At 48.8% G+C, this 22,778-nt stretch overlaps 2 protein-coding genes across 4 annotated transcripts; both read left to right on the top strand.

Moving 5' to 3' along the window:
* CTSH (cathepsin H) lies at window positions 20-5,961 on the top strand. Its single transcript, XM_021407242.1, has 12 exons — window positions 20-173; window positions 298-329; window positions 432-537; window positions 652-722; window positions 832-936; window positions 1,048-1,134; window positions 1,649-1,704; window positions 2,488-2,569; window positions 2,655-2,723; window positions 3,150-3,256; window positions 4,674-4,799; window positions 5,374-5,961. Exons 1-12 carry the CDS (start codon window positions 101-103, stop codon window positions 5,447-5,449), a joined length of 990 nt encoding a protein of 329 aa, XP_021262917.1. The 5' UTR covers window positions 20-100; the 3' UTR covers window positions 5,450-5,961.
* On the top strand, window positions 6,099-22,222 carry BLM (Bloom syndrome RecQ like helicase). 3 transcript variants are annotated; one of them, XM_021407233.1, is made up of 21 exons: window positions 6,137-6,345; window positions 6,430-6,929; window positions 8,484-8,673; window positions 9,072-9,193; window positions 9,388-9,520; window positions 9,952-10,697; window positions 11,539-11,715; window positions 11,889-12,007; window positions 12,420-12,533; window positions 13,321-13,419; window positions 13,504-13,652; window positions 14,375-14,481; window positions 15,195-15,355; window positions 15,833-16,028; window positions 16,439-16,629; window positions 16,762-16,909; window positions 17,274-17,473; window positions 18,619-18,811; window positions 19,205-19,327; window positions 20,390-20,597; window positions 21,952-22,222. In XM_021407233.1, exons 1-21 carry the CDS (start codon window positions 6,248-6,250, stop codon window positions 22,076-22,078), a joined length of 4,101 nt encoding a protein of 1,366 aa, XP_021262908.1. In that variant the 5' UTR covers window positions 6,137-6,247; the 3' UTR covers window positions 22,079-22,222. The 3 variants fall into 3 exon arrangements, with proteins under 3 accessions (XP_021262910.1, XP_021262909.1, XP_021262908.1); XM_021407235.1 differs by lacking the exon at window positions 6,430-6,929 and having other exon boundaries at window positions 6,099-6,345; XM_021407234.1 differs by lacking the exons at window positions 19,205-19,327; window positions 20,390-20,597; window positions 21,952-22,222 and adding an exon at window positions 18,184-18,371 and having other exon boundaries at window positions 6,133-6,345; window positions 18,619-18,805.

Here is a 22,778-nt window from a genome sequence, read left to right as displayed (position 1 = left end):
GGGCGGTGCATGCGGTGCCGCGGGTCCGCCCGCCCCGGGGAGGAGTTGTCCCGCCCCGCCCCGAGAAGCTCAGCCCGGCTCGGCACGGCACGGCACGGCCATGGCCTGGCTCCTGCTGTTGGCCGGGGCCGCGCTCCTGGCGCCCGCCGCCGCCTCGGAGGTGACCGCTGAAGGTAAGGAGGCACCGCGGGGCTCGGCACGGTTCGGCACGGCTGTCCAGACCGCGGCCCTGCCCGAGCTCCGCCCGCGCCGCTCCGAGCCGTGCGGAGCCGCTGACGCTGCGCTCTGTCCCCGCAGAGGAGCAGCTCTTCAAGGCCTGGATGCGGCAGGTAACGCCCCGGGAGCTGCGCTGCGGGCGGGGGGCGGCGGGGCCGGGTGTGCGGGCAGCGCCGGGCTCGGGCTGACGTCCGCCCCCCCCTCCCCCCCCCCAGCACGGGCGGCGTTACGGGGCGGGCGAGTACGAGCGGCGGCTGCGGGTCTTCGTGGGCAACAAGCGGCACATCGAGGGGCACAACGCCGGGAACAGCTCCTTCCAGAGTACGAACGGCAGTTCTGCCCCCCGCCCCCCCACCTCATCCTTTTGCTTTCGTTTCGGACTCGGCCTCCAGTGAATAAAGCATGCTCTTTCGCTCCTTTCTGGGGGATTTTTAGTGGCTCTGAACCAGTTTTCTGATATGACCTTCACCGAGTTCAAGAAGCTGTACCTGTGGAGCGAGCCCCAGGTGGGTCCCGGGGGTCGCGGGGTCCCCTATGAGCCGGGTGCCGCTGGGGGGCTCGGGGCGCTGCTATCCCCCTGCCCGCTGCAGAGCCGCAGCCCCCGCTCTCCCGCAGAACTGCTCGGCCACCAAAGGGAACTTTCTGCGGAGCGATGGGCCCTGCCCCGAGACCGTGGACTGGAGGAAGAAGGGGAATTTTGTGACGCCGGTGAAGAACCAGGTGAGCGGCGGGGACGGGGACGGGACGGGGCGGGCGCTGCGGAGCGCCCCGGGGGCCGGGCTGTGCGGGGCTGTGTGCTGCGGGGCAGCTCCCGTCCGGTTCCCAACGTAGGGCCCCTGCGGGAGCTGCTGGACCTTCTCCACCACGGGGTGCCTGGAGTCGGCCATCGCCATCGCCACCGGAAAGCTGCTCTCTCTGGTAGGAGACAACGGCCCTTCCCTGCACACCAGTGGTGGGGCCGCGGGGCCGGGAGTGCCCCACTGCACGCGGGGCTGGGCACAGTCACCTCTGGGGAGAGACGGGGCTGGGGGTGGGGGCCGAAGTTTCTCTGTAGCCGAACAGTTTCCCGAAAGCAGCAGCTCGTGATAGGTGCTAAACCCCCAGGGGATTTGTTGTTCTGGAAGAACCAGAAAGGCAGCGCCCACCTCTAAGGCTTATCTGGACGTCTGAGGGCTGGGTGTGAGCACTGCAAACAGGCTTGACCTTTGGAAGAGCTCCTGCGGGCAAGGCAATGGCTGCGGAGGGACAGCCCCATCCTGGGGAGCTCTGCATCCTTGTGCTGCTGGGAGCGGGCGGGCTCCCTCCGGGAGGCAGACCCCGGGTTGCTGCAGGGTGGGAGCCGTGCTTGGGCGGCGTTTGTGCGCTGCGTTCCGCATCCCTTGTTCTGAACACCGCTGTTGGGATGTGTGCTGACTCCAAACCTTGTCTGCAGGCGGAGCAGCAGCTGGTCGACTGTGCACAGGCATTCAACAACCACGGCTGCAGCGGGTAAGTGAGGCAAAGCAGTGAGGAGCAGCACTGAGATCCTGTGGTCCGTGCTGGGCTGCCTCCCTCGGGTGCTGAGATGCCCCCAGACCTTGGAACGTGTTTTGTTTCTCCTGGGCTGAGGTGTTCAGGGGAAATAACTTTGGGTTTTGGTTTGCTATTCTAATTTTGCCCTCCCCAGAGGTTAGAATGTGTCACGCAGTCTCTAACGTTTCCTGATTTCTGTTGGTCCTCTTTTTTATGATTTTCTGTTCTTCTGATACTCACCTTTTTTAGCAGTATCTTCTGACAGTGCAGTTGCAGTGTGTTTAGCTGGGCTCAAACACGCTTGGGGAGAGCAGGGGGAGTTCTGTGCAATGCGCTGTTCATGGGTCACAAGTGTCTCAGGATCCCTTAAGTCACCCACAGAAACCTGCTTCCCCTTCTGTAATTCCTGCTGGCGTGGCTAAAAGAAACAGAAAAACAGAGTGTTGTGAAATCAGTGTGAGATAAGTGGTCCCTGAGGAATGCTCACAGAGCTGAGTAGAGCTGCTCTTGAAATCACAGAATCGTTATGGTTGGAAAAGCCCTCTAAAGATCACCAAGTTTTGCAGGAGCATGGTGGGACCACGCCGGGAGCCCCAGACAGGAAGATCCTGTGGGAGCAGAGTGGAGTTTGTGCCTGGGGAGGCCTGGTGCACACTGCCAGCCCCATGCTCCTGCTCCATGGAGATCTGTGGGTTGGCTCTGCAGAAGCTGCAGCATTGCTGTCCTGATCAGTCTGAATTCTGGCTGTCTTGTTCACAGGGGGCTGCCGAGCCAGGCCTTCGAGTACATCCTGTACAACAAGGGGCTGATGGGCGAGGACACATATCCGTACCGGGCACAGGTACCACGGGCAGCGTGGCTGCGGTGCCAGCAGCGGGGCCAGGCATGGAGCAGGCTCTGACACTGCTCCCTTTCTGTCTGCACAGAACGGCACCTGCAAGTTCCAGCCAGACAAGGCCATTGCATTTGTCAAGGATGTCATCAACATCACGCAGGTGTGTCCCTGCTGCGTGCTGCCCCGCTCCTGCACTTTGCCAGCTTAGTGGGAGGGTCTGGCTGAGCATGCCCCTGGCTCATGGGGTGCCTGTGACCACCTTCCCACAGCAAGACTGCACTGAGCTCCAGCAGCTGCAGAGCACGTGGGCAGCTCTGGGTGCCTCGGGGCTTGCTTCTGTTCACTGCAAGTCCTGTTGCTCCCTTCTGAAGGCAGCACCCACTGAGTGCTGTAGCCAAAGCACAGGCACTAGGGTCTTTGCTTTCACAGTGGGTGCACCTCCAGACCATCAGAATTTCTGGTTCTTGTATTTCAATGCCCATGTGTCTGCAAGCAGGAAGCCAGGCTTAGCCATCCCACTCTGCTGTGACTGCTGCTCTGGTGCATCGCCGCTGGGATCGGTGACCCTGGGATTCTCTCCTTGCAGTATGATGAGGCTGGTATGGTAGAAGCTGTGGGGAAGCACAACCCAGTGAGCTTTGCGTTTGAGGTGACGAGTGACTTCATGCACTACAGGAAAGGAGTCTATTCCAAGTGAGTATTCCAGAGCCTGGGAGGTGAGGGGGCAGTGTAGGGCTGGAATCACATCTCCATTTCTCCTTCTCTCCTGCTGGACACAGGAACCAGACTGTGTTCTTGCATTTCCTTTTAAATAGAAAATATAAGCACACTGAACCTTGAAATACTGATTTTGTAGAGGGATGAGAGAGCAGCACAGGGAAGAAGAAACAACATGCTTGCAGCCCACATACTGCTCAGAGCCAGCCCAGCTCAGGACCAGGCTGCATTTGGAACTGAGCTCAGCAAGTGACAGAGCTCGTGGGATGCAGCTGGGCAGGGGGACCTGTCCCAGAGACACAGCAGAGGTGGAAGAACAGTTTGAGATGAAGCGGCCTGGTAGGAGTAGAGCTCGAGCATTGTGTTAAGTCTATAGTGAAGGCAAAATGCTATTTAAAAGCAGTTTAGTATACTTCAGAAAGATTGTGGAAGCTAATGGAGACAGAAGAGATTTCTGCCAAGCAAGAAGTGGGGAAAAAGTGCACGTTTGGAGAGAAGTAGAAAAATACTTCAGAGTAATGAATGCTCAGTTATGTAGAACTTCAGGAAAATTAAACAAAGTGCCTAAGCATGAGTGATCTGCCCCAGGGAGCTGCAAGGGGAAGAGCAGGCAGAATTGAGAATTCAAGTGGCTTTGCTGTTGCAATAAACACAGTGATCTCAAAGGCAGCTGGCAGCAACAGGCAGGTGGAGAGTATGAAAGCAGGGAGACAGTCCAGTCACCAGTAATTAGTGTGCCAGCTGTTTCAGACCATACTCCACAGGCCAACTATTAACAGATGAAAGAAAAGTAAACCTGTAGTGGTGGTGGTTGATCTTTTAGTGATCTGAAATTTGACAACATGTGAAAACAGCATTTCTGGAGATGGGAGCTTGTATCTTCTGTTGTCATACTTGATATCAAGGCTGCAGTTTTCATCAAGTGCACTGTTAAAGCTGGAAAATTAGAGGAAATGTGAAGTTAGATTGAGGAAGTCACTATTGCTTGTGCAACATGTGAAAGAGTGCCCCGAACAGTGGGGCAGAAGAAACCATTACTGGAATGTACCCAAAACTCTGTTTTTCACTGGAAAATAATCTTTTGTTCAGATTTTTTTCACTGCAGCTTGGTCTTGCGTGACAATGTTGATGTCAGAACAAAAGGCCAGACCAGGTGCTCAGACCACATTGCTAACACCTGGACTTCTCGTGCAGCTGCTAAAAATTTCTGAGTGAGAAAGTAGAGCTGTGTCTCCTTTTCTTGGCATCCCTCCCTACTCTTTATAATTGAAAGTTCAAAGTATCCATTAGTTCTTCTTGCAGTTGAAGAGCAGTCGCAAAGGCTGTGGCTAATCCATGACTAATTATAGGCCAGTTTTTCATGGTAAAAATCTGCATTATTTTTCTTTTGCAGCCCACGATGTGAGCACACTCCTGACAAAGTGAACCATGCTGTCCTGGCTGTTGGGTATGGAGAAGAAGATGGGCGTCCATACTGGATTGTTAAGAACTCTTGGGGCTCTCTGTGGGGCATGGATGGGTAAGGAGATCCCAATTCTTCTAGGCCCTTCCCAGAATCTGGTAAAATAACACCGTGAAGAGGGGTTCCATCAGCCTCCAGGTCCCCCTGATACTCTCAAGTTGAAATTTCACAGCTGTTTCATAGTCGGTGGGGGGGCAGGTAAAGCATCTGAGCCTTGGCTGAGAAGGAGATCTGGTACTAAAAGCCACGCTGGGGACGCTGCTTGGGCCAGACCCTCAGATCAGCTTCCAGGATGGCCTTAGGGATGTGCAGAGCTGCTGGTGCACCCAGCTGCAGTGGGAGCTGCACAGCAGAGAACTGCTTGTACTGCAAGTTATCACTCAGCCCTACACTATCTTATGTATTTCCAGCTGCAAGGGAAATTTTATCATCAGCTTCTGGCTTAGAAAGCAGGGAGTAGCGTTTTCTGGTGGCCTGCTGAAGATAACAGCTCGGTGACATGTATTTGCTCCTTGCAGTAGCACAGGAAAAGAGCTCACAGGACAGCAATCACATGCATCAGTGTCAGGCACGCAGACTGCTGGAGGAGGAGCAGAGAAAGCTCACTCATACTGCTCATTTCTCTTTTTAGGTACTTCCTCATTGAACGGGGCAAGAATATGTGTGGTCTCGCTGCTTGTGCATCTTACCCAGTGCCTCTGGTGTGAGAGAAGACCGTGGGCTGGGGAAAGCAGGCAGAGAAGAGGGAACAATTGATTATGCGTGAAACTCTAAATGCTAAAATCAAGAAAGTGAGCAGAAGAAATAAGTGCTGATATTCCTGAGGTGCAGGAAGATTCCTTAGCTTGCACAAAGCTTCTTGGGGCAGGAGGAGCTGTGCTCTTCTCCCTGCTAACACCAGGGGTGCTCCCCCAAACACCGGGGGTGCTCCCCAAGGCCCCATGCTTGCAGTCAGGAGCCTGCTTCCAACCACCACATCTGCTTCTGGGCCTTTTTATTTTCTTTGAATGCAGTTTTTCATTTCTCCAGAGAAACATAAGCGTTGTGATGTGTGACTTTTACATGTTTTCATTTCACGTTTGTAGCATTTTTGTAAAAAAAAAAATAAACAACAAATGGGGGCATTTCAGGGATAGCTGGCCCAGTGCTGTGCTGGGGCCCAGCGCTGCACTGCCTCGTGCGGCCTCACAGAGCAGAATAAAGCTGCTTTGTCACGTTTCCCCGGCTAACGCGTGTTAATTTGCTACACAGTGACGCGGGGGCGTTGCATTAACGTTCTAGGTGTCCGCTTTCAGACCGCCAGGCGCCATCTTGTGGCGGCGGGGGGCGCCCTTCCCACGGAAACGGAACCGCGGTGTCGTCACTTCCGCCTCAGCGCTTCCTCCCAATGGCGGCGGGAGCGGCGTTTTGGCGCCGAATGCGAAGCGGGTGCGGGGGGAGCGGCGAGCGCGGCCGGTGAGCGCGGAGCGGAGCGGGGCCGAGCGGAGCAGAGCAGCCCGCCCGCCATGGCGGCGGTGCCGCAAAACAACCTGCGGGAGCAGCTGCGGCTGCACTCGGCCCGCAGCGCCCTCAGCAAAGTGCCGCCTGCGCGCAGCCGGCCCGCGTGAGTACCGCCGGGGCGGGGTGGGAGCGGAACCCGCGAGGGGCTGAGCCCCGCGAAGCTGACCCCCGGCTCCGTCTCTTGTAGGGCCTTCACCTTCCGTAAAACGCACAGCCCGGCCGCTGGGCCCGCGGCGCTGCGCGACAAGGACGTAAACACCTCGCTGGGCCCTGGGGGCGCCGCCAGGCCCAAAGAGCTCCGTGCGGGGCCGCTCGGGAGCCGCCCGGCGCTGCCCGGACCCGCGGGGAGCTCTGGGCCCGTCCCTGGGGCCCCGCCGTGCCCCGTGCCCGTGCCGGGCCCCGCTGCCTCCGTGGGCGATGAGTGGGACGACATGGACGACTTCGACCTGTCCGGCTTTGAGAAGAAGTTCTCCAGGCCGGCCGTGCTGTCCCCGAAGGGGCCAAGGACTCCACAGGGGCCTGGTCTGTGTGTCAGCAAGGCGCGAGGTGGTGCAGGGCCCCAGGAGCGTGGGGCCAAGGTGCACTGCTCACAGGGCTCCTCGCAGGGCTCCATCATCTGTGTGGGCGACACCAGAGCCCCCACTGCTGCCGTGGTTTTGGACAATGAGAGGGAAGAGGCTCATGCAGGTGAGGGTTTGTACTGGGGAACTTGGTTTTTGAGAAATTGTGGACTCGTACAATCATTGAGGTTGGGAAAGACTTCTCATCACCAAGTCCAACCCCAGCTCCTGCCCCCCGTGCCCACTAACCATGTGGTTTCCCAACCTGAACGCGGCACTCAAGGTGCATCCTCACCAGCACAGAGTGCAGGGGACGATGGCCTCCTGCTGGCTGTGCAATTGCTGATACGAGCCAGGATGCTATTGGCCTTTTTGGCCCCCTGGGCACACTGCTGGCTCACATTCAGCAGCTGTTGACTGACACCCCCAGAGCTTTTTCCTCAGCACAGCTTTCTGGCTGCTCTGCCCACACCTGTAGAGGTGCGTGGGGTTATTGTGACCTAAGTGCAGGAGCCGGCACTTGGATGAGGTTCATCAAGACTCATTGGCCTCGGCTCATTGCTCCAGCCTAACCAGATCCCTGAGTGTAGAATCTGCCCAGCACTCTCTGAGCTCAGAGGGAGCTGCGTGCTGGTATCTGACAGTGCTCTTAAGTATGTGGGTTTCATTTCAGTAACTACGGTTTACGAAAGTGCAGCGCTGTAAATAACGGGGAGCTTTGTCTGCAGCTGCTATCATGGCACTGTTGGAGGTGCAGGACTTCTCATGTGGCATGCTAGAGATAAATAGCAATAATCTGCAGAGTTTTTACAGGAACAAAAAAACAGCTTTGTAATCAATACAAAAGAGATCTAAAATCAATTTACCCCTAAAAGTAACATTGAGAAATATTAAAGCAGAAGAAGAGATCTATGTCGATTCTTCCAAAGCAAACAGAAATAAACCACAACCAGGCCTCAGTTAAGACCATGAAGTTCACGGCTGTTGGTCATTGGGTGTTTTTGGTGCTTCTGTGTTCCACTTGGCTTCTCTATTTTAAGTGCCCTACTTGTTATGTTTCAAAGCTTTTGATCTTTATTTGTGAAATTAATGTATTTATGCAGCTGAATAATGGGCAGTGATTTCTGATGCTATCACTCAATACACTAAATGGGAAAAGGAGTCATGGACTGTATTTTTCTTCTTAAGACCACCTTGTTTCCTTATGCCCTCTGTGTGTGAGATAAAGTTTAATAGATTAATGGCCTCACTTGTAGGATTCATGAGATATTAGACCTGTAAGTTTACCTTCCAATTCTGGTGTAGGGGCGATGCTGTACGATGAGTCTTTACTTTTGTACCTATGCTCTTTTTGTCTAGTATACAATATAGCCATAGTTTTCTGTAATTTTTTTAAGGAAAGTATACCTCCTGTGTTTGAAGAAGCTTTTTCTTTCTCTTCTGGCAGGGAAGCTGCATACGTTTTGCACCGGAAAGAGAGTTTGTCGGTTTTTTGTTTGTTTGTTTTTAATGGGGAAGAAAAGAGGAACAGAAAATATTTGTTTGTTAAAAGTCAGAAACTGGATTGAACTATTGTTTTGAAATCTGACAAGCAGTTTTTTCCTCTATTCAGTTCTGTTTTTTTTAATACCATAATGAGTCTTGAGTGTTACTCAACAATATTAATGCACTTCTCTTTCAGCTACGAATGAGAGAAGTGGTGAAAGCCAGGAGCTAAGTAATGGTGAGAAGAGCAGCCGGCTGGAACTGGACGAGGTTGGCAACGAGCTGCTGGCAGACATTGAGCTCGAAGAGGATGATTACTTGGATGTAGTTCCACCCTCTCCTGAGGAAGAGCTGCCTTCCTTCTCACCGTCTGTAAGAAGTGTTAGGTAAAACAGCTAATTGGTAGGACTGTATAAAAAGATGATTAAAAAAAAATGATTTTAAAAGCTACCAAAAAGATCGAACCTGTTGCTTGTTAACAAGTTGCTGTTAGAGTTGGCTTTGACGGTTTGTTGCTTGGCCAGTTAGCAGCCAACAGCTGCTTCTGGAGCCTTGTGAAATACCTTAAATGCTGGCCGTAAGAAATGTGGCTTTTGCTTCAGAGAAAGTTGGTGCACCGAGTGGTAACAAATGCTGTTCTGCTATTTAGACATTAGCTAGGTTTTGAGAAGCTCATCTTTTGTATGCATCTTAAATGCTCTCGTTCCTGAAGATATTATTTCTTACGGATGTCTGTTGATCCGGTGCATTCCTATATTTGAATTGCTTTTTATTTTGTCATTAGTAATATCTTTAAAGAATCTCCTACTGATCGAAGATCAATGGTTCACGGCACGGAGTCTGAGCCTGAGCTGACTGCACCAAAGCAGCCTGCTGCTGAGCGGGACCCTAGTGCAGAGCATGCAGGTACCTGGAATGATTTAAATGTTGAGCATTAGACTGTGGGGATGGCTTGCAGCTGCTGCTTCTTTGGTGTTTTCCACAGTTTAAGACTTCAGTATTGCAACGTATTCTGTCTTTTGAGAAAGTGAGATCATCTTGTTGCTGTATTCCAGTAAGAACTAATGCTACTCTATGCTGAAATGTGCTCCCTCTTCCAGATAAAGGCTTGCATTTGGAACAGCAACTCTACAGCGTCATGGAAGGTATTTGTAAGCTGGTGGATGCCATTCCAATTCATGAGCTTACGTCTGTCTCATGTGCAAAAGAACTTCTTCAGCAGAGAGAGCTCCGGTATGTTTTAATAAGCAGCATTTCTTATTTTCCTATTGCCGTGTTCTGCGTGAAGCAGTATCAGGCCTGTAGGTGTCTCCATTACACTGTGAAGATGATATGGAGCTATGCCTGAATCAGTTCTCCCCTGTTAAGAATCCCTTTATTTTAATATCTGCACTGAAGGTGCAGTAGTTTTGTAATTATTGTGTTCAGCTGAGTTCTGGTGTTAGTCTCTCTTCCCTACATTTGTTTGAAATATTTTAAAAGAGAGCCAGGGAATCATTGAATATCCAAATTGGATGCAAAATACAATGCAACAACCCCATGTTAATATTTTGAATAGGAACAAAGAGGTGAAAACAATTCCTGTACGTTGTGGAAGGTGGTAATTCATTACTTGTGACTTAACTATTTGTTTTCCTTCTTTCTTCTCTTGCTGCCTCTTCCAGGAGAAAATTGTTAGCTGATTCTGCTGCTTTGAACACAATTAGCACAAACGTTTTTCCTAGAAATTGGAAAGCATGTGCTCAGCAAGACCCTTCCTCACGTCCTGGTACGCCTCTGTGTTCCGGCCCTGGTCGGGGTGTGAGTTCTGTTGGCAGCACACCGAAATCCACAAACCTTCCGTCTGTGCTTTCCAGGACTGTTAATTCAAACTGTTTGTCTACAACAAAAAATCAGACACTTGATAACTTGGATACTTCCTGTGCTTCGAAGGAAACTGATCAGGAGGTCATCTGCCTGGAAGCTGCAGCACTTTCTTCCCCCCGGGTGAATGGCAGAGGCAGCGCCAATCTCAGCCGTCCCTCGGAGGCATCATTCAATGGCAGCTGGTGCGAAAAACCTGCAAGGAGAGACAGTGGGAACTGGCATCTGCCCGAGAGGCCCCCTGCAAGCAGTGCTCTGAAAGCCCAGCACAGAGCCCCTGCTGGCGCTCCCGCATCGGGCTGCTCGGATGTGAATGATACAGACTTTGATCTCGATCACTTTGATATTGATGATTTCGATGAGGGTTGGGAGGATGCGGCCGCTGCGGTGGCACCCGAAGCGCCGCCTGCGCCCCTGAGGCAGCCGCTCAGGGAAGGCCCTGCCTCTCTGCACTGCAGGCTGCTCCCTGCGCCCGCTGGGTCTGCCCCGGGCTCACATCCCACTGCTCCAAAATCGAGCTGCGGGATCGCGGCAAAGAACCGCTCAGGTGAGTGATGCTAATTCCGACTGCAGTCCTTCCCTTTTTAGTTTGTTTGTATTTCTTTTTAGGTCTAAGTCCAAGTAACTCATCTGCAGGTGACACCAATGCCTGTTGGCTGCATGGAAATTTCTTTTGGTTTCTCTTTGCAAAGACATCGTTGTAGAGTCTGTCTCTTTTTTTGCTTTTTTTCCCCCTCCTCAGAGTGGTGGCAGATTTGAATGCTCATTTGCCATGCAGGTTGCAGGCTGCTGGGGAGACGGAAGTGCTAAAATTGGAAACTAGAATGCTTCTGTGTTCTAATTAAATGATGACTCTGCAGTTGTTAATTCAAAGCAATGCAATAGTTTTAGCTGCTTATACAAAGTATTCAAATTTGGGCGCTTGCTGAAGCAAACCTAACCCCTCAGGTGCTCGGATGTAGGTCGCTATTACTGATTCTTGCAAGAACGGAGTGGTGAAAGCAGAGAAGTATTAAGTGATGCAGGCTTTTGCCCTGCTGCAAGCGTACTTGAGGAGTTGTTTTTGAAGAAGTAACCACAGTGAGAGGTGTGCTGGCTGCAGGCCAGCACCATGAGTGCTGCTCATGGACGGGGAGAATACGAACAGGTTTTCTGTGGCAGAGATGTAGTTTGACAGTGTAAGACAGTTGCCATTCTGGTGGTGATTCTAAATTCTAGTCGCATGCATTTTTATTTATTTATTCATGTATAGCAACTCATGATATGAGTTGTAAAGGTTTAAAGAGTTGAAGTGGTAGCTAAGCAATCTGTTGCACCAAGGTTTTTTGTTATAAGAGATGCAGTGCAACTTGGAATTGTGACTTCACTATGTTTTCTTTCTCTGCTAGAGCCACTGGTTCATAACCCCGCACACGAACGTTTCAGGGGGATGAAATTTTCCCATTCTGAAGAAATGTTGAAAACGTTTCACAGAAAGTTTGGTTTGCACTCTTTCCGGACAAATCAGCTGGAGGCCATCAATGCTGCTCTTCTGGGAGAAGACTGCTTCATCTTAATGCCCACTGGTATGGCTCTACAAACGACATGCAGCTGCAGGCTTCAGCGGCCTGGCGTCAAAGTTTGTTTCTGAGAGTGCTGTAAAACGAGCACGAGAACTCCCCACTTCTGTTCCTTCTCTGCCCCATCCCCCTTTCTTCTCCTCATCTAGTATTTGTTGTGTTCTGTTTCACTCTTACAGGTGGTGGTAAAAGTTTGTGCTACCAGTTACCAGCGTGTGTCTCTGCTGGAGTCACTGTTGTCATTTCTCCCCTGAGGTCACTGATAATAGACCAAGTTCAGAAGCTGAAAACCTTAGATGTAAGTTCAGACAGCTTTATTTTGTTCGATCACAGTGCAGATAAGCGTACTGGAAATCTGGAATGTTACGATGAATCTTGTGTATCTCAGATGTAAACTACAAAAATTCATTGGCTGGCAGCTGTAAAAAGTTATCTAGGAAGATTTGTGGTTGGTGAGCTAGGATATATTGGCAGTCTAAGTGCTCGGTGTACTGGTGCTTGTGTGTTTGTTGTTGGAGCTGCGTTCAAGAACAGTGGGGATTCAGGCGCTGTCTGTAAGGACATTGTCAGTGCTTTCTTATGTAGTGTTCACTAAGGATAGTGAGTAGATACCTCTGGTTATAAGCCAGGTAAAAAGTGTAGGACTGACGTTTGGAGATATTTCTGGTTTCATGTGTGCAGACCTGAATATATGTATTTATTTTTTACAGATAGCTGCAACGTACCTGACTGGTGATATAACAGATGCTGATGCTTCAAAGATATATATGCAGTTGTCAAAAAAAGATCCTATAATAAAGCTCCTGTATGTTACCCCTGAGAAGGTTTGTACTGATTGAACTGTAAAGTCATGGAAGCAGTAAGAGGAGAATTGCTATGTAGAATTAAAGGGGAAACACTGAACTTAGAGGAGGCTTCCAGCAACAAACAAAACAAAACAAAGATAAGGGTGAAATAAATTATTTTTAGATAATTCAGTAGGAGATTGTATGGATGTAACTGATTTTGTGAAGTAATTAACCAAGAATGCAATCCGAGTGTAATGCCTGCAGAATTTAAATTCTTAAAGAAAAACACCATGTACCTGTTCTTCAATGTATAATACCATGTGTTAGTGGCTAATTGCTGTCAAGTAGCTACTAGAATCTTGACTACTGCAGGGTAAAAACATGGAACTGCCAAGGCGATATAGGTGACTGTCAAAAGACTGGCTTGTTAATTATGTCTTGCCTTTAGAAATGAGATTGTGCCGGAAGAGCATTCTAAGAGGGGATGATTTAGTGTGCTGGATGTTTATTTAGTTCAGCTTTTCCTTCCTTGCCTTTTATTGCAGAAGTCATTTTAAACTCAGTCAGGTTGTAGGACCTCTGGGTAGTTGATCCTAGAACCTTATGGCAATGCTGCATCAGCTTCTGCATTGTCAGCAGACCTAAAGGTGATTGCCATTGTCAGCTGAGGTAAAGGTGATTGCCATCCTCTTGGTGCCTTCAGGCTTTGCCTGAGCCATCAGGGTGAGCTGTGCTGCAGGGCTGTTATTTCTGCAGCCTTCACTCGGGTGACGCTTTGCTTTGTTTCTTGGCTTCCTAATGCCACTGGTGGCTGCTCACCCAGGTTTGTGCAAGCAACCGACTGCTGTCAGCCCTGGAAAATCTCTACGACCGGAAACTCCTAGCGCGTTTTGTCATTGACGAGGCCCACTGTGTTAGCCAGGTAAAGACTTGGATTTGTTTTCCAGGATGGCAAAGAACTTAGTGGGATCATCTTAGATATGTTTAAATTTTGTTTTTGAACTAGTGGGGTCATGATTTTCGAAAAGACTACAAACGACTGAATATGCTCCGCAAGAAGTTTCGCGCTGTTCCTATGATGGCTCTCACTGCCACCGCTAACCCAAGAGTGCAAAAGGATATTCAGAATCAGCTGGAGATGCTGAAACCACAAGTGTAAGTTGTCCAGCAATTTCCTGGGACAGTCTGAGCTGCAGAGCATCTGAATGGAAAACTTGGGAAAGCGGGGAAAGCATTAGAGGCCCATCCAAACACTTAGTGGTTATATCTGATTAAATGCAACTTAAATACAAGGTGTTACTAATAGAAAAGTTGCCAAACTCGTGTGATTACGGAAACTTTAAAAGGAAGTAGCATCACTGATAAAATACGCAGCTTGCATTTTAGAGTGCTTCTTGTGAGAATGCTGGAAAACTCGGAGAGCTGGAAGTGATTTGCAGTTAGTGCTGGCAGTAAGATAGGTGATGAGGAGCCTCTGGGTCTGGATCACGTTGCAGCCTTTTCGTTGTACGTGATGGAAGAATAAAGCATTGTGTCAGTGACTTTTTTGTTAATTTTAGAAATCTGTTTTGCAATTTTGATTGGTCGGACGTGGATGCAAGTACCTAGAAGGAAAATGAAGGCCCTGCAGATTACTGTGTGAGCATTGGTTAGATTTAGAGGGGTTTCTTTGCAGACATCCACAATCAGGAATTTTAGACCCAAAGTGTGGGCAATATGAATCTCAGTGAGCATGTGGAGCAATACTTCCTATGCAGATGACACAGTACTTGTGTAGCAGTTGCTTCAGTTTGGGACATTCCAGTCAATCCCTAGCTTGTCGAAAGGAGTCCTGCACCTATAAAACTGATAAGCACCAATAACATGTTTTGTTTTAGGTTTACAATGAGCTTCAACAGGCATAACTTGAAATATGATGTATTGCCCAAGAAGCCAAAGAAGGTGGCAATGGATTGCTTGGAATGGATTAAAAAATACCATCCACGTGAGTACTGAGCACTGCAGCATGCTGAATGCCTTCTTAGTGACTACCTTGCAAGGCAGGAAGTCACATCTTGGGATGCTAGGAGAACGATGCTTGCCTTTTTCAAGCTACTCATACGTTTACAGGAAGAACCAAATTGTATTGTAGATACTGTGCATCAGATTTACTGTTAGGAGTTCCAGTTAAAATGAAAAAGGAAATTATGGAAGTGCTCTGTGTCATCTAACATCTGTACAGTTTTAATTGTTTAATTCTGTTTGTGGGCCTGTCTGTGGTTCCCCTTAATTGTACCATCAGTGTGTCTTATCTCACTAGGCTCTTTTTTGGAGTCCTGCAGCTCCTGCTGCTGGAATTTGACTCTAGCAATGTCCCTTTGTCACTTCTCTTGTGTTGTAGCCTAGTGTGTTACTGACTAGCTCTCCATTTATGTCCTCCTTCAGTAGCGTGTTCTAAATCTGAAGATTGCACAGTATTGAGCAGGAAGTATTTTCCTGATTCCCTGAGCGTGCACACACCCCTATAAGCCAGGGACTGGATGAGGAGAAACTAACAAAACCATTAGACAGTAATGAAATTACTTGTCTTTATTAAGTAGCTACATGTGTAGGGAAAGGTTGGTAAGTGTAATGCAGTATTTGCCTGACAGGTAAGACTGTTATAGCTTTATCCCCTTTCTCTTGCTTTATTCTAGCACCTCTTCTTTATATTCACAGATGACTCTGGGATAATTTATTGCCTTTCCCGACACGAGTGTGACACGACAGCGGCCATTCTGCAGAAGGAAGGTCTTGCTGCACTTGCCTATCATGCTGGCCTCACTGACTCCAACAGAGATCTGGTACAAAAGAAGTGGGTTAATCAAGAAGGATGCCAGGTAACAGAATTGCAACTGAGGAGGAGAAAAAAAAATGAATGGAATTTAGAGCACTTTTATCACTTTTGGCCTAGTAAGAGAAAAGATAGTTGTGTAATGGTATTGCCCAATCAGCTGCAGGATTAAATGTCAGGTCAGAACAGATCTGCCAGCCGTTAGCCTGCGTTTCATTTTCATACAAATCAAAGGCTGCAGCACTGCACCAAGGTACGGTGCTCGGGGAGGAGGGAGCTGAGCTGTGTGAGGCTGGGGGGGCAACTCGAGCTGTGCTTGCTGAATTGCATTTTGAGACTCCAATCTGCAGTTTTCCTTCTGAAAGAAAGAGACTTGTACTATTTTGTCCCCGTCTTGCAGGATTCCAGTTGATATTCTGCATTCTGCATGCTTCCATAAGCCCAATAACTTGTCTATTTTGAGTGCAGCGTACTGCGTGAACGCTTTACAGAGCTGAATAACAAAGCATTATTTCCTCTGTAGGTTATATGTGCAACAATTGCCTTTGGAATGGGGATAGATAAACCCGACGTACGCTATGTCATCCACGCTTCCCTTCCGAAATCTATCGAAGGCTACTACCAGGAGTCCGGGCGGGCGGGCCGGGATGGGGAGATGTCCCACTGCCTGCTCTTCTACAGCTACAGCGATGTCACCAGGCTCAGGAGGCTCATTCTGAGTAAGTGACTTCGTGTGTTTGTAGCTTCACTGGGATAATAGCAAAGAAGTCGGTGGCTGGTTTCTGTCTCAGGCTGAGTTATTTTCTCACGTAGAAGTGCCACATATAGTATGTAAAGATGAGAAAACTGCAACTTCCTTTCTCTCTTTACCTGAATAATTTTCTGTCGTGGAAGTTTTTGTCATTTGTTCTTCTTAGTCAGAACCATTTTTCTTTATACACGCCCGCGTTTTGATATTTATCGTTATAGATTTCTTTCTCTTCCTTGATCCTTAAAATGTGAGAGGTAAAATCTGTACTAAGCTACTTGGTCTTTTTAAAGGAAGAAAGAATCTTATGTTTCGTTTGTCTGATAACATATAAAAAGAGGTGTAGGTAAAACAAATGCGATTGAACTGATTTCGTTTCAGCGGAGAAGGATGGAAACAGTCACACGAGGCAGACCCACTTCAACAACCTGTACAGCATGGTGCATTACTGCGAGAACGTAGTTGACTGCCGGAGAATTCAGCTTCTGGCCTACTTTGGGGAAACTGATTTTAATCCTAACTTTTGTAAAGATCACCCGGAAGTTATTTGTGATAACTGCAGTAGGAAGAAGGTAACAATCGTAGTTTCTACCTGTTGTGTTAAACTGGAAAAAGCTCAGTTGTGACAAACAAGGTTGACAGTAAAGACTTGCTTTGGGATAGAGCCGCATCAGATCGGTTCCTAATCAAGTCTGTTTCACTAGGACTACAAATCAAGAAATGTAACCGATGAAGTGAAAAGCATCATAAGATTTGTACAGCAACATTGTGGACAAATGGGAGGAATAAATGGAAGTAGAAATACAGGCTCTGGAAGATACACGCTGAATATGATGGTAGACATTTTCTTGGGTAAGCACTGTTTTCCCAGAAACAGCACCAAAATAGACGTGGTGCACAAATTCTTAAGTATCATTAGGTCTTTGTAACATCAGCAGTGCTTGAAGACAAGATACATTCAGCAAAATTATTCTTCCCAGGAATCTCTTGGTGGTTACGTGATGGAAAATAAATGAGATGAGATCTTTAATCTATTTCAGGTTGCTATGGAGATAACGTTAATCTTCTGCGGGTGCTTGGACTCTCTGGTACTCGCACGCTGCGTGTGTGCATGCAGGCAGGCTATGGGGTACCCTCAGGAGTCTTCACTGTGTTTGTAAACACGTGAGCAGGCGTGTTCTGGTTGCTGGCTAACCCTGGGACTTCTGTTGTGCAGGTGCAAAGAGCGCGAAGATCCAGTCTGGAATATTTGGGAAGGGCGCTGCCTACTCACGCCACAACGTTGAAAGGCTGTTCAGAAAGCTGGTCTTGGACAAGATCCTGGATGAAGACCTGTACATCACAGCTAATGACCAAGCTGTGGCCTACGTAGTTCTAGGAGAGAGAGCGCAGGCGGTGCTAAATGGGTTGCTACAGGTATTTAAGAATTAGACGTTTTTGTTCTTGAATGTATTGTTTTGAGCAATGTGTGATGGTTTTTGTGCAGTATATACCCTGGGATAGTTCTAATTTGGTTTGTGTACCAGCGAAGGTGGAAGAACTTCAGCAGATGTGGGGAACAGAATCCAGCAGATATGACTTCTAGTCCAGGATTCTAATAGGAACGGCGTGAGGCAGAAGATGAGTTTGAGAGGACTGGAGAGGATTAAATGTTTCTGTTCTTCCTCCTTTTGCCTGATTCCAGGGGAGCCGGGGGGTGAATCTTATCCCTGTCTATAAATACCTGAAGGGAGGTGCAGGGAGGACAGAGCCAGGCTGTTTTCAGCAGTGCCCAGTGCCAGGACAAGAGGCAGTGGCACAAACTGGAACATGGGAGGTTCTGTCTCATCGTCGGGAAGCGCTTCCTTACTGTGCCCTGGCACAGGCTGCACAGGGAGGTGCTGCAGTCTCCTCGTAGATCTTCAGAAGCTGTTCAGGCATCAATCGGCCTGAGCACCTGCTCTGGGTGTCCCTTCTGGAGCGGGGCATGGGCCAGGTGGGCCCAGGGGTCCCTGCCAGCCTTAGCCAGTTGTGACTCCGTGGTTACAATCAATGCAGAAAGAGCTAGCTAAGGGGAAAAAAAGAGAGAGAGACAGAGAAAGGAACAGCACTACTTCCTCCTGCATTTTCTGCTCTATTTTTTCCAGCCATTGGTGCTCTCTGAAAGAAAATGCTCTTTTGCGAGAAGGTCATGGAACCAGTCCCAGAACTGCTTGGGGCAGTGCCTCCTGTTAGCGCTGTGCTGGCATAAGAGAAGAGCCCTCAGCCACAGACCTAGTGACCTCTGTTTACAGCTCGCTGCATGCTGGGATTGCAGGATTTTTTCCTGTGTTGTGTAGGTGCTTCGTTCTCTGTAGAAGAAGCTTATGAATGTTTGAGAATGGCTCCCCTATCATCTGGACTGTAAAAAAGAAAAGATCTTTTAAAAAGTGTGTACTGGGTAAACAGCTTTGCTTTGGTCCATCACAAAATACTTATGTTTTCCTTCACTGTTCTTCTTTGTCATTAATCTTCTATGTTCTATGACTGCTCTGCAGTAACCTCCCCCCCCGATGGAATGTACTTATGCTTTATTTTAACAGGTGGAATTTCATGAAACTGAAAATGCCAGTGCCATTAGAAAGCAAAGGGCTTCTGTGACAAAAATGTCACAGCGGGAAGAGATGGTTAAAAAGTGCCTTGGGGAACTTACAGACACCTGCAAAACTCTTGGGAAGATCTTTGATGTCCATTACTTCAATATTTTCAGTACTTCAACTCTAAAGAAAATAGCAGGTAATGCCAGCTTCTTGGTGGGAGCTCCCTGTACTTGCAGCTGTGGCCCTGTCTAACTGCACATCTTTGGTTCTCTAAAACTGGGAGAAGGAGGGTTTGGCTGTTCACAGCTGAGTGTGTCCCTTGGAGGCAGCAGGTGCAGCACAGGATCCCCGCAGCTGTGATTAAGTATCACAGCCAGCCAGGTGATCGTACTGCAAGGCAAATTTTGAAGCACTTTTAGACAGAGCTTTTGGTCCAGTTTCTGTACTAATTAGCTGCAAGCAAATCTACCAGAAAAAGAAGGCTTACTTCCTAAATAAAAATGCAGTGAATTTCCTTCAGAATATTCCACTGTGATCTCTCTTAAAACGTTAGGTAGATAGGTCTGATTGGTACCTTGTTCCATTACAGAAACCTTGTCTTCTGATGTGGAGGTTTTGCTGCAGATCGATGGTGTCACAGAAGATAAACTGGAGAAATATGGTGCAGAAATCATAAAAGTGATGGATAAGTACTCGGAATGGGCAACGCCAGGTATTCTTTGCACCTAGGTGTGCGTTTTCCTATTTAATCCTCTTCCTTCCTTACCTATAAGAAGTTCCACTCAAAAGTTACCTTGTTTTAAAACTCAAATCACTATTTCTTGGAGTTCTGTAGCTACGAAGTGGAGCAATTGCAGATTTTCAGAGCGTACAAAGATCTCTGCTGTCTTTTCACTAGTTAAATTCGGCACAGATCTGAAAGACTGGAGAAGGAAAACAAAGACTAAGCGTGCTGCTCTGCGCCTTTCCTGTTGGTTATTGGGATTTGTGTAATACACTTAGTTATGCTGAGAGTCCAGGACCTTGAGGTTTAGGATCTTGCACCTCCACGTATTTTTCCACCTGAATCTCCTGTGTGTGGGGTAGCGCTGCAGCCTGAGAAAGGACAAGCTAGCAAGTCAGCGTGGCCATGTTCTACTGTTGGGTTGTACAGCTCTTCACCTGATACACAGAGAGCAGCTCAGGGGAGCGCTGAGCTACGTGAATCTGGCAACTTCATGTGAGCACAGCAGGTAGCCTGTGTTACAGTTAGGGTAGCAGCCATCAGATTTGACACTGGGGCCATCAATAAATGCCTGTGTACAAACCTGACTTAAGTATTGCATTCTGCTGCCTGTGGAAAGAGTCATGTCCTTCCTGTTACGATGGATGGAGAAGGAGCTCTCTGCTCTCTGAGCCTTTCAGTGTCTCCCGGCGTTGTTTTTAAAAACCAGTGCTGTATTTGACTGTAATATTTATGGTATATTCCGTAATTCTTTCCAGTGCGAAGGCAGAAAGCCCAGTGCTACCAAAATAGTTGAGACAAGAAGGCAAGTTAGTGAAAAATAGGGATGATCTCTTTTATGTAGATCATGGTGAGCTGAACCCAAACTGCCTTCAGGCTGTCTGTGCTTTACACCAGCCCAAGAAAGAAATGCCTGTAGCTGAGGCTGGGGCGTCAGCAGGAGGAACGGAGGTTTGAGATGCAGGGCCAGGAGCTGGTAGCATCAGCGTGCTCTGGCTGGCCGGGGCCACGTTTCCATTTCATTAGCTGTGATTCATCGACTATCCGCAGAAGATGCTGCCTGCCAGAGTGTGGACACAGCCCCGGGGAGCGCTGGCACGCCTGGGAGTGAGGAAGAAACAGAAGATGACATTGTGACCTCGAGCTATTTTGGCGGCAACGCAAACCAAAGAAGGAAGAGGAAAAAGGTGCCAAACTTCAGAGAATCCAAGAGGAAAAAGACGAGCAGTGGCAGCAGCCAGCAGTTTCATTCCAAAGGGTACGTGCTGGTTGTCGTCAGCTGTAACTTTTTGTCTAGGATAACACGATGATGATCCCAGGACTGCACTGTTAGTGCAGTGCATTTTCCTAGTAATTGTATAGGCTTATGTGCAGGTTAGCTCATCAAGTACTGAGCTTTCAAGCTCATCACATCTCACTTCTGGGCTTTTCAGTACAGTGTACCGCTGTAAGGAAGCCATGATTTCATGATTCACCCTTCCACTGTTGGAAATCACTGCGTGCAGGGCAAATTAGAGGTACATTCTCAGTGCTTTCGTACTAATCACTTACCACTTGTAATTAGATTACACGATTGCACTGTAATCAAACTTCAGCTTTGTTTTTTCTTAATTGGCTTGACCACGTTCTGCTCTGTAGGCATGTAGTTTTCATTCTTTATCCTGCCGATCTGCTGGTGAAGCATGAATGTAGCTCTTAAATCTATGCAAATTCACGCTGCTCACATAGCTTATGGCATCGAGCAGGAAGCACAGCTGGCGACGAAGCGGTGTCTGCATGAAAAATACCTGTTTGATTTTACACTCCTGTCACAAAGACGTGTTTCTGAGTGATCTGTCAGTGTGAGGTGCAGGAGTGCTGCGAGGGCCTGCGCTTCCAGAATCACTCCTTCAGTGCAATTTTACGTGGCCTGTAGGTATCACAGAACCTGCTTCACCTCCCAGCAGGGAGGAGCTCAGATGAGTAACGCTGACTTGCGCTGGTGTGTTCCCAAAGCTGGCTGTAAGAGCTCTGCTTGGAGAATCACTCCCGATGCTAAAACACGTTGGGTTTTGTTAACTTCTAGGTTTATATCGCTTTAATGTCACGCTTATCAGGCAGAGATGGCGCAGCACGCCTTGTTGGAACCGGGTGCTTGCTGCCACCGCTGCTCTTGTTCCAGGATGCCCCCTCCTCTGCTGGCTGTCCCCTTCCAGGTCTTTGTATGTCTATTTATTTGGAGGAAAGAGCGGTTCCAGCTCAGCAGGCTTTATTCTCACCCTCTCCACTTTCCCATCTACTAAAACATTAGTTGTTAAATGCTGTTGACCCTGAAATGTCATTTAATGTTGATACTCTTATTGGATTAATGGGAGTCAGGTTGGTTCGGCGCTCGGTGTCCCTGGTTCAGGCTGCTGCTTGCCCCTGGGCAGATGTCACAGCAGCAGCTACACTTGATTTGCATTGCAAAGTTATTCTCGCAGTCATGTATATTTAAAAATATATATATATATATAGTCATCTATAAAATCTTACTTAGTGTGCAACTGCATAAACGCACTGCGGGCAGGGAAGGGGGCAAGGAAGCCCCGTGCTTGATGCGTAACACTGTGCTTCCTCTCCAACCATGACAGGGGCAAGTACAGGCGGATGCGAAGGGCGCCCAGCTCCAGGGCTGCAGCTGCTGCACGGCTGGGCCTCATGGCACCGCCCAAGCCAAGCAGGAGGCAGTTCCTGCAGCCTTCCTACGCCGTGCTGTAGCGAGGGACGCGGAGGTGCTGCACGGGAGCGTGCCGTGAGGATGCCGCCCTGGGTTAGTAATCTGTATTTCATTTGGCGAACCTTCTTAGATTTGTACATTTGTCAAGTCCGAAAGTTCACATTAAATAAATATTTTTAAACTCACGAGTTTATTCAGACCAAGTTTCTACTGTAAGCAAACACGAGCTCGGAGCAGAGCTGCAGCCCTGCTGCTGCAGTGAGAAGCGTTCCAGCAGCCTGCGTTCCTGCTACCCCGGGGCTGTGCTTGGGATCACAAATCAAAAGCGGATCCTGGAGCTGCACAGCCCAAGGATGTGAACGCATCTCTTCTGCTCCCCTGCTGGTTGTGTAAGTGCTTCAGAGCTGGAGAGCTGAGGAGCTCTGCGAATTTATGTCTCGGTGTGTTAACCTGGTGTATAGAATACAACTTAGCAGCTCTAAGTTTCAGTTTTTCCCCCCAATCCTGGGCCTGGAACAGCTGCTGCTGCCCTCTGCTCACCCCGTTGGTTAGCTCTGTTGGCTAGCTTGCTGTGGGCTTTGGGGCCGGGCACCTGGCAGCCTCGGGCAGTTCCAGCTGCGCCGGCTGAGGAGCGGGCGGGCACCAGCTGCTCCCTGCTTGGGTGGAGCGGGCAGTCCCATCAGCTGATGCTGAGCGATGAGCCTGGAAGCGCTCTGATGGATTTTATGTAACTCACGGCGG

This window comes from Numida meleagris, chromosome 9 (assembly GCF_002078875.1).
Source record: "Numida meleagris isolate 19003 breed g44 Domestic line chromosome 9, NumMel1.0, whole genome shotgun sequence".
NCBI classification, from domain to species: Eukaryota; Metazoa; Chordata; class Aves; order Galliformes; family Numididae; genus Numida; species Numida meleagris.
The sequence above is the reverse complement of the archived record's forward strand: the minus strand, read 5'-3'. Positions and strand labels throughout refer to the sequence as shown.